Source organism: Rhinopithecus bieti, unplaced genomic scaffold (genome assembly GCF_001698545.2).
Source record: "Rhinopithecus bieti isolate Rb0 unplaced genomic scaffold, ASM169854v2 scaffold_13704, whole genome shotgun sequence".
NCBI classification, from domain to species: domain Eukaryota; kingdom Metazoa; phylum Chordata; class Mammalia; order Primates; family Cercopithecidae; genus Rhinopithecus; species Rhinopithecus bieti.
Window position 1 is genome coordinate 1,497,370 of NW_016808231.1, and position 11,274 is coordinate 1,508,643.

General features: G+C 50.1%; 1 protein-coding gene across 1 annotated transcript in view; it reads right to left on the bottom strand.

Annotated features, from left to right (window-relative positions):
• LOC108538234 (uncharacterized) overlaps positions 1-9,170 on the bottom strand; it is a 44,079-nt gene extending 34,909 nt beyond the window's left edge. The window contains exons 1-2 of the mRNA XM_017886192.1: positions 9,165-9,170; positions 6,474-6,613 (exon numbers count right to left, since the gene is read on the bottom strand). Coding sequence (XP_017741681.1) covers positions 6,474-6,613; positions 9,165-9,170 — 146 coding nt within the window. The remainder of the gene's footprint in view (positions 1-6,473; positions 6,614-9,164) is intronic.
• Between the last annotated feature and the right edge of the window lie 2,104 nt (positions 9,171-11,274).

Below are 11,274 nucleotides of genomic sequence, written 5' to 3' on the forward strand. Positions count from 1 at the left end.
AAAAAAAAAAAAAAATTAGCCGGGTGTGGTGGTGTGTGCCTGTAGTCCCACCTACTTAGGAAGCTGAGGCCTTAGGATCGCTTTGAACTTGGGAGGTTTCAAAAAAAAAAAAAAAAAAGATTTTCTTACATATTTTCCAGTCAATCTGTACTGCTCCCAATCTTTTCCTGACTGTCTATGCAGCTGGGACCTTTTTTCCATCTTAATCCTGGACGACAAATCCACCCAGGACCTTCTGAGCCACGCATGGGACCCCTCCCCAGATCCCCACTCTGTGAAGCCCGTGACTCCAGACTGTGCTCTGCCCACAGTTTCACTGTCGCCAGCCTGAGAAGAGCTTTACCCTGTATGGGTCTGGAGCTTTCTGCTCTTCCCACAGAATGCCCTGGAATTTCTGCTCTTCCCACAGAATGCCCTGGAATGCGCAGCGATTTTCCCATGGGAGGAATGAAGTCTTTTGCGTTACTACACTTTGGTCTACATGAATCAGGCAAGTCTAACCCTGATTATGTGAATAAAGCCATTCCAGAATTATTCCGTCCTCAACTCCAAAATAAATGGTTGTTTTTTTTTTCCTGCCCCAAGGGTGTTGTGAAATATACCTGCCAATGAACTGAAAACTCTCTCCTGGAATGTGGTGGGAGGGAGGAAGAAATCCAAAGACTCTGACCTTTCTTCCCAGAATAAGCCTCATTTTTTTACCAGCCTGTCTTTTAGAAACCAAATCCCCTTCCACTTTAGGTTTTGTTGTTGTGGTTATTGTCGTTTGTTTTTGAGACGGGGTCTCACTCTGTTGCGCAGGCTGGAGTGCAGTGGCGCGATCACGGCTCACTGCAGCCTCAACCTCTTGGGCTCAAGGGATTCTCCTGCCTCAGCGTCCCAAACAGCTAGGATTACAGGTACAGGCACCATGCCTAGTTAATTTTCACTTTAGGTTTTTAACTCCTCCTTTTAAAATCCAACTAGGCCTGGTTTAGTGGCTCATACCTGTAATCTCAGCACTTTGGGAGGCTGAGGCAGGAGGATTACTTGAGCTCAGAAGTTCGAGACCAGCCTGGGCAACGTGGCGAAACCCCATCTCTACAAAAAATGAAACATTAACCAGGCGTGGTGGCATGTTCTTGTGGTCCCAGTTACTCAGGAGGCTGAGGTCGGAGGACTGCTTGAGCCCAGGAGGTCATGGCTGCACTAAGCCACTATCATGCCACTGCACTCCAGCTTGGGTGACAAAGTGAGACCATCTCAAAAACTATTAATAATAAAATAAAATAAAAATAAAAGGCCGGGCGCAGTGGCTCACGCCTGTAATTCGAGCACTTTGGGAGGCCGAGGTGGGTGGATCACCTGAGGTCAGGAGTTCGAGACCAGCCTGGCCAACATGGCGAAACTCCGTCTCTACTAAAAAATACAAAAAAAATTAGCTGGGTGTGGTGGCAGGCGCCTGTATTCCCAGCTATTCGGGAGGCTGAGGCAGGAGAATTGCTTGAACTTGGGAGGTGGAGGTTGCAGTGAGCAGAGATCACGCCATTGCACTCCAGCCTGGGCAACAAGGGCGAAACTCTGTCTCAAAAATAAAATAAAATAAAAATAAAGTCCAAGTATAGCAGTGGGCTAAATATCTTTAGCTCCCTTAACATGGCAGAGGTCATCTCCGAGTTACTTGATCTTCATGATTATTCATATCTACTCCTGCCACTCCCTAAACAGACTGCAATGGTATCATCTTCTGGGTGATACATATACATACCATTGTATATGTGCTCAGGTAAAAGAGATTGCTCAGCTATCTGGTTCCAACCTGATAGCTCCTTGAGCCTTGTTTATATCTCTGGCTGTAAATACCCATTTTGTATATTCCCGTATCCCCACTAGTGTGGCTTTGCCCATAGTGTACCCCTGCAAAGGATGGTTCCTAGGGGATTGTGTCTGCCAATGGGGGAAGGACTGCTCGCTTCAAGGGGGGCCTGAGTGCTGCTGGTGGGGTCTCTCTTAGCCTCCTATTGTGGAACGAGGACTGGGGGGATGCTCAGGGGTCCTTACATTTGGACATTCAACTATTGAGAGTGAATTCTTCGCTGAGTTCTAGGCATGAAATGGGTACTTCAGAAGCTCCCCTTTCTTGCACACTAGTGCTGCTCCTGAGAGACCCTTGAAATGGAGTTTTGTATGCCCTTTATATGGCAGAAGGCGACCCACAAAGGCTATCTCCCTGTCTCCATCCCAGAAACAGTCGAACAGCGCTGAGTACTAGAATCATAACCATTGGTAGCCGGGCATGGTGGTGCGTGCCTGTAATCCCAGCACTTTAGGAGGCCGAAGTGGGCAGATCATGAGGTCAGGACTTCGAGACCAGCCTGACCAACATGGTGAAACCCCATCTCTACTAAAAATACAAAAATTAGCCAGGCATGGTGGCGTGCACCTGTAATCCCAGCTACTCAGGAAGCTGAGTCAGGAGAACTGCTTGAACCCGGGAGGCGGAGGCTGCAGTGAGCCGAGATCACGCCACTGCACTCCAGCCTGGGCGATAGAGTGAGACTTTGTTTCAAAATAAAATATAAAAGAATCAAAAAAATAAAGAAATTAAAAAATTTTTTTTTTTTTTTTTTCCAGACAGAATCTCACTCTGTCACCCAAGCTAGAGTGCAGTGACGAACTCTTGGCTCACTGCAACCTCCACCTCCCGGGTTCAAGTGATTCTCCTGCCTCAGCCTCCCGAGTAGCTGCGAATACAGGTACCCGCCACCATGCCCAGCTTAATTTTTGTGTTTTAGTATAGACAGGGGTTCACCATGTTGGCCACACTGGTCTCGAACTCCTGACCTCAGATGATCCACCTGCCTCGGCCTCCCAAAGTGCTGGGATTACAGGTGTGAGCCACTACGCCCCGCCAAAACATTGTTTCTTTAAGATTTACTCAAACCACATTTTTTTTCCTAATTCAAATATGCCTTTGTTACAGTGGCAAGAAAGTATTAATTTTACTGTAATTGTTGAAGAGTTACGCTTTTCCTTATAACAGTAAACATGCATCTTAAATATCAACTCATAAAGCGTGTGTTAAAACAGGCCCACCTGCTTACATAAAATAATATATAAATATTTGTTAAAAATTTGAACAAGCCTGGCGCGGTGGCTCAAGCCTGTAATCCCAGCACTTTGGGAGGCCGAGACAGGCGGATCATGAGGTCAGGAGATCGAGACCATCCTGGCTAACATGGTGAAACCCCGTCTCTACTAAAAAAAAAATACAAAAAACTAGCCGGGCGAGGTGGCGGGCGCCTGTAGTCCCCCCAGGGAGAGAGGCTGAGGCAGGAGAATGGCTTGATCCCGGGAGGTGGAGTTTGCAGGGAGCTGAGATCCGGCCACTGCCCTCCAGCCTGGGTGACAGAGCGATACTCCATCTCAAAATAAGAAATAAAACATCACTAACCCCGAGAAGACCCCCCCACCTGGACCCCCTCCCAGGCCCGCCTCCTCTCTCCTGCCCAAGGAGAACCCTATCCTGCCCTCTGTCAGAGTGGATTGCAGTTCATTTGCTTTCATTGCCACATTGAATGCAAGTACCAGAATTTACTGATTTGTTCTACCATGGAAGGGCATTTGGGTGGCCCCATTTTTTGGATGACAAATACATTGTTCCGGGCGTGGTGGCTCATGCCTGTAATCCCACCACTTTGGGAGGCCGAGATGGGTGGATNGGGGCGGGTGGGGAGGGGGGGGGGTGGTGGCTCATGTCTGTAATCTCAGTACTTTGGGAGGCTGAGGCGAGAGGATTGCTTGAACCAGGAATTTTTCTTCTTTTGAAACAGAATTACTCTGTTGCCCAGGATGGAGTGCAGTGGGGCAATCCTGGCTCACTGCAACCTCTGCCTCCGAGGTTCAAGTGATTCTCATGCCTCAGCCTCCCAAGCAGCTGGGACCACAGGCGTGCACCTCCATGTCCAGCTAATTTTTTGTATTTTAGCAGAGACAGGGTTTCACCATATTGGCCACACTGGTCTGGAACTCCCAGCCACAAGTGCTCCGCCCACCTCGGCCTCCCAAAGTGCCAAGGGATTACAAGCGTGAGCCCCCGTGCCCGGCTTCTCTTTCTTTCTTTCTTTCTTTTTTTGAGACGGAGTCTCGCTGTGTCGCCCAGGCTGGAGTGCAGTGGCGCGATCTCGGCTCACTGCAAGCTCCGCCTCCCGGGTTCATGCCGTTCTCCCGCCTCAGCCTCCGAGTAGCTGGGACTACAGGCGCCCGCCACCACGCCCGACTAATTTTTTGTATTTTCAGTAGAGACGGGGTTTCACCGTGTTAGCCAGGATGGTCTCCATCTCCTGACTTCGTGATCCGCCCGCCTCGGCCTCCCAAAGTGCTGGGATTACAGGCTTGAGCCACCGCGCCCGGCCCTCTTTCTTTCTTTTTTGAGACAGGGTCTCACTCTGTTGCCAAGGCTGAAGTGCGGTAGCACGATCAGGGCTCACTGCCACCCCAACGTCTCCAGCTTAAGTGATACTCATGTCTCAGCCCCCTTGGTGGTATCTGGGACTACCGGTGCATTCCAGCATGCCTGGCTCATTTTTTGTTTGAATTTCATTAGAGTCGAGGTCTCACTATGTTGGCCAGGCTGGTCTCAAATTCCTGAGCTGGAGTGATCCTCTCAGCTTGGTCTCCCAAAGTGCTGGAATTACAGACGTGAGTCATCATGTCTGCCCCTGGGCCCAGCTTTCAGACCACTTTTTTTTTTTTGGAGACAGAGTCTCACTCTGTTGCCCAGTCGTGAGATCTCTGCTCACTGCAACCTCCGCCTCCCAGGTCTAAGTGATCCCCTGCTTCAGCCTCCAGAGTAGCTGCGACTACAAGTGCCCACCACCATGAAAGGCTAATTTTCGTATTTTTAGTAGAGATGGGGTTTTGCCATGTTGGCCAGGCTGGTCTCGAACTCCTGGCCTCAAGGGATCCGCCTGCCTCAGTCTCCCAAAGTGCTGGGATACCCAGCCCCTACGGTGTTTATTAGTCCCACACTTTAGCTGTGAACTGCCTGGGGCCGAGCTGTTTAGCTGAGGAAGAGCTGGAGCCTGGAGAGGCAGAGGCCCCAGTGCAGCAGCATCCTGGGCCTGGAGCTGGGGCTGGGCAGAGGCGGGGCACTGAGGACAAGCAGAGAGAGTGGAGCAGGCAGTCCTTCCAGATGCTTGGGCCAGGTCCGAGAGGGGAGCCAAGGTGTCCCAGGTATCTGGCCAAGAGGTCAGGCCAAAATTAGAGTCAAGGATCAAACAGCAAAATTAGTATAAAGAGAGGACACCAAGCCTGGCACAGTGGCTCACACCTGTAATCCCAACGTTTTAGGAGACAAAGGTGAGAGGATAGCTTGGCGCCAGGCGTCCCAGACCAGCCTGGGCAACAAAGCAAGATGCCATCTCTACAAAGAAAAAAAAATTAAAAATGAGAGGACACTGGCCTGGCGCGGTGACTCATGCCTGCAGGCCCAGCACTTTGGGAGGTCAGGAGTTTGAGACCAGCCTGACCAACATGGTGAAACCCCATCTCTACTAAAAATACAAAAATTAGTTGGGCATGGTGGTGGGCACCTGTAATCCCAGCTACTCAGGAGGCTGAGGCAGGAGAATCACTTGAATCCGGGAGGCAGAGGCTACAGTGAGCTGAGATCGTACCACTGCACTCCAGCCTGTGCGACAGTGCGAGACTCTGTCTTGTAAAAAAAAAAAAAAAGAGAGAGAGAGAGGACACCAAAAATGGTTCAGATTTAAGGAGGACAGAGGAAGAGGAGAGCTGGTATAAGCGGCATGTCTCACGGAATATTTTAAATTTTAGACTGTGGGATCCAGGGGCAGTGTTTTGAGCCATTTCTGAGACCATTTCTCCTGCAGCTTAGATGAAAATGGGGCATCAGCTCTGCCTAAGAGGGAAGGAGGGCAGACCAGACAGTGAGGAAACAGAAACAGGTTCTCCAGCTCCGGGGAGAAGGCTCACTCCCGCCCCCCTCGTCCCCCGCACCCACCGCCGCTGCAATCTGCGTCTACGGTAAACAAGTCCCAGGGAATGTAGTAAAACTCACGTGGATTCCAGGAACCTTGTCACACTACAGAAAAAAAAAAAAAAAAAAAAAAAACCTCTTGGAGGCCCGCATCAGTGTCTGGGGGTGGGGCGGGGGTTCTCCTTGGAGGACTTTGGAGAGGCTTGGAAATTCTGAGCAGAGATAATGGAGGCTCCAGGTGCTTGGGCCACAGCCAGGAAAATCATCCAAGACGCAGCACGATGCGGGAATGGCGCGCAGCCCTGCGGAAGGCGGCCGGGCCCCACAGATCGGGGACAGGGGCAGGCAGCTCTCACCCCTCCCCTGGGGACCGGGATGCTAGAGAAAGGAGACTCTCCAGGAAACTGAACACGAGGTGGCCTACATTTGCCTGGGAGGGCCAGGAAGTCGGGGTAGGGGTGGGAGGATGGAGTGGGCTGCCCCCATGGCTAACCTCCAGGGCCGGTCTGTGCACTCGGGGGCCCTCAGACACTCCCCACCTCCTGACGGTGCAGGCAGCACCCCCGAGGTCTTTTCAGGTAAGGCTGCCGCTAGTGACAAAGGACTAGTGACAAAGGACTTGCGTAGCCCCTCCTGTAAACAGGAGGGGCTAGGTGCTGAGCAACAAAGCAAACAGGGCCACACTTGGTCGCCTTCCCTCTTAACTTCTTGCTAAATTCCTTCAGTTTTCAGATAAATGAGATGCATAAATCTCTGATCACTGCCACAGGATGTTCCGCATCTCCATCCATACTGCAGAGACACCGCCATGAGAAACCACCAGCAACTTTCAAAGGCTGCTGACCCTACTGATTAATTACAGTCAGCCCCCACAGCCCGTATCAATAACAGGGAAACAGTCAGTTTCTGCTGACTTTTGCTCTCGACAGGTTGAATGTTGAGTTCATGTGGACACCACGGAATCATGATATCCTACAGATTCAGCTACTTGGGGACATGTTTTAAGCTAGCACTTTTCCCAAAGCCTGTTAGGAAGGCAGCAACTGCTTGTGAGCTAGCAGAGAAAGGTCTGCTCAGCCTCAATCATTCATTTCACAAATGCTGAGACTCGAGACTGCTGTGTGTCATGCTAGCTCCAAGGATGCAAAGAGAGGACAGGCTCTATGTGGTGGAAAGGATGGGGCCATGACCACGGTGCCACAGCCTGCAGGCCCCCAAGGACAGCCCTGTGCTGCATTTGTGACTGTATCTCTTGCACCTAACAGGAGGCCCAACATTTAGCAGGTGCTCAATAAAACAGTGAAAATGAAAATACAATGTTATGCCTTTGATAACAGTGATCTGGGAGTTCAGGGAGAAAGCAGGTAATTCTGCTTGGGAATTAAAGGCTTTGAAGAAGGAGTGACAGGTCCCGGTTGGTCCTTGAAATGTAGGAGGCAATGGGCAGAGAAGGAAGGGTAGTCCAGGAGGAGGGTGGCAAGCAGGAGGGTGTAATGTGGCACGAGGTCAGACCCAAACGAGGCAGGATGAGGACTCTTGAATTGCAGGTGGTCCAGTCCCTACAGACTCAATGCTCTGTTCACAGATTGTACATAGATACTGTCCACATGATAAATTCCTCTTAGAATCAGGAGCCAGTTTCCCTCTTTTCTATTTGTGTAGAGATGGAGGTCTCACGATGTTGCCCAGGCTGGTGTCAAACTCCTGGCCTCAAGCAATCCTCCTACCTTGGCCTCCCAAAGTGTTGGGATTACAAGCGAGAACTACTATGCTTGGCTGGGTTCAATCTTTGGAAACATTTTCTTTTTTCAAATAGTAAAACTATGCTGTGGTTCCTTTTTCACCTTGACTGTTGGGAAGCTCCTGAAGTGCTAGATTCCTTATACTTTTTGGTACCCTCTAGCAGCCCCACAGAGGACTTTTTACCTAATGGGTTCTATATGGGTTCTCTGTTGCTGCATAAGAATGTCACCACAAAGGTAGAGGGTTAAAACAATCCACGTTCAGCTTGGTGCAGTGGCACACACCTACAGTCCCAGAGACTTGGGAGGCTGAAGCAGGAGGAACACTTGAGCCCAGGAATTCACAGCCAGACTGGTCAACATAGTAGGACCCCATCTCTAAAAATGAAACAAACGAACAAAAACACATATTTATTATCTCACAATTTTCTTTTCTTTTTTTTTTTTTGAGACAGAGTCTCGCTCTGTCACCCAGGTTGGAGTGCTATGGTGAGATCTTGGCTCACTGTAACCTCTGCCTTCCAGGTTCAAGCGATCCTCCTGCCTTGGCCTCCCTAGTAGCTGGGATTACAGGCGTGTGCCACCACACCTGGCCAATTTTTGTATTTTTAGTAGAGACGGGGTTTCACCATGGTGGAGGCTCATCTCAAACTCCTGACCTCGTGATCCACCTGCCTCAGCCTCCCCAAGTGTTGGGATTACAGGCGTGAGTCTCTGCACTCCACCTCACAATTTTCTTTCTTTTTTTTTTTTTTTTTTTTTTTGAGACGGAGTCTCTCTGTCACCCAGGCTGGAGTGCAATGGTGCCATCTTGGCTCACTGCAACCTCCCCCTCCCGGGTTCAAGTGATTCTCCCACCTCAGCCTCCCAAGTAGCTGGGATTACAGGCATGTGCCATCATGCCCAGCTAATTTTTGTATTTTTGTAGAGATGAGGTTTCACCATGTTGGTCAGGCTGGTCTTGAACTCCTGATCTCAGATGATCTGCTCGCCTCGGCCTCTGAAAGTGCTGGGATTACAGGCGTGAGCCACCGCGCCTGGCTTGTCCCACAGTTTTCTTACAGGAGTCTGAGCAGGGCTCATCTGGGTCCTCTCCAAGCCTGTGGTCAAGGTTCAGGCCAGGGTTAGGGACTCATCTGTGGCTTCACTGGGGAAGGATCTTCTTCCAAGCTCATGTACTTGTTTGCAGAATTAAGCTGCGAGCAGGCTGCTGGACTGAGGGCATCAGTTTCTTGCTTGTAAGCCAACAAGGAAGGAGGCATCCTAGCAAAACTGTCATTACAATTTCCTATAACCTACACACACATAGTCACATCCATCCTGTCACCTTTACCATAGTCTATTAGTTAGAAGCAAGTCACCGGCCCCACCCACACCCAAGTGCGGGGGGGGGGGGGGTGCGTCTCAAAAGGGCATGGAGACCAGAGGGATCATGAGCCCACCTTCATGTCGGTTGGCCATGAGTCCTCATCAGATATTCACTGCTGGTCAATTGAAAGGCTCCCTTTGGCAACTGAAGGTATCACTGTTACATGGACGTGATGCCTCCCCAAGAAGACGGTGAAGTGAGCTGTCTTCCTGCTAAGAATGTTCCCCCTAGCTTCTGCTACAGCACTGGGCACAGGCAAGCGGGTCAATAGATATGAAATGAAGAAATATTATAGGATGCACATTACTGCTGGAAGGACTTGGAGTTTTCTTCCATCAAGGTAATGATCTGACTGGCATACTTTCTCAGTTGACAGTTGTGATTTAAAAAACCCATAAAACAACTGTAACAGCCATGAAGTGGGAACTGCAGCAGACATCGCCATTACGAATGTGACTCTGCCCAAGAAAAATGTCTCCTAAACCCTGGCACCTATTGTTTGCCTCGTACTCTACAGATGAGCTATGCATATTTTTGTTTTGTTTTGTTTTGTTTTGTTTTGAGACGGAGTCTCGCTCTGTCGCCCAGGCTGGAGTGCAGTGGCCGGATCTCAGCTCACTGCAAGCTCCGCCTCCCGGGTTTACGCCATTCTCCTGCCTCAGCCTCCCAAGTAGCTGGGACTACAGGCGCCCGCCAACTCGCCCGGCTAGTTTTTTATATTTTTTAGTAGAGACGGGGTTTCGCCGTGTTAGCTAGGTTGGTCTCGATCTCCTGACCTCGCGATCCACCCGTCTCGGCCTCCCAAAGTGCTGGGATTACAGGCTTGAGCCACTGCGCCCGGCCAGCTATGCATATTAACACCACTTCCTGAGTCTGCCTGTGCAAAATTTTACAAGCACAGTATAGGAGCACAGGCTCTGGGCCAGGCTGCCGCGGTCAACGCCCAGCTGAGCCTCTGCCTGTGTGACCTTGGACAGATCGTTTCACTTCTTGTGCCTGTTTTCTCATTTATGAGATGGAAGTGATAATGGTGCCCACTTCCCAGAATGGTTATGTGGGTTAAATAAATTAATATATGTGAACAGCCTGGAAAATAGCAAATACTAAGTGTTCGCTGTCACTATTGGAAGTTTAATTCCATTTTTAGAATGCATCAAGATCAAAGCATTCCTTTTTGTTTCTGCTCTCCCAAACTCTGCCTTTAAAGGGAGGAGAAAACATTCTGACTAGAAGGAAAGTTCTGGAAAGTGTATGTTTGAATAAGTGGGAGGTGATGAAGAGGAATAATGCTTCAGGCCAGGATTTAAGATTACACTTGTAAGCTGGAGCATTGGTGGTTCAGTGGTAGACTTATCACCTGCCACGCGGGAGGCCCAGGTTCGATTCCCGGCCTAATGCAATGCAGTGTTGCTTTTAAAGGCCGGGCGCGGTGGCTCAAGCCTGTTAATCCCAGCACTTTGGGAGGCCCAGGCGGGCGCCTGTAATCACAGCTACTACGGAGGCGGAGGCAGGAGAATGGCGTAAACCCGGGAGGCGGAGCTTGCAGTGAGCTGAGATCCGGCCACTGCACTCCAGCCTGGGCGGCAGAGCGAGACTCTGTCTCAAAAAAAAAAAAAAAAAAAGATTACAATTGTAATCCTAGCACTTTGGGAGGCCAAGGCTGGAAGATTATTTGAGCTCAGGAGTTTGAGACCAGCCTGGGCAACATAGCGAGACCCATCTCTGCTAAAAATCCAAAACATTAGCTGGGTGTGGTGGCATGCACCTGCAGTTCCAGCTATTCCGGAGGTTGAGGCAGGAGGATGACTTGAGCCCAGGAAGTTGAGGCTTCAGGGAAGTGATTGCACCACTCTCCAGCCTGGACAACAGAGTACAATCTTGTGTCCAAAACAAAAATAGAATATTCTCAGCCTGAGCAAGGACGTGGAGATTGAAGGGTGATCAGTCGATATGGCAGCTGAGGATGAAGGAACAACAAATAGGATTTAGTGGTGCAATCACCTCATCTGAGTGACAGAACCTTTGATGTTTGCACACTTATGGGAGTCACACCTGGGACCAAGCACCTGCCAACAGGCTCTTTTTCTCTCCTGCTGCCCCAAGGCTGGCCCTGGCCAGGGAGGACAGGTAGAAACCCTCTGACACCACTTGAATTGGCACCATTACCATTGGCACCACTGGAA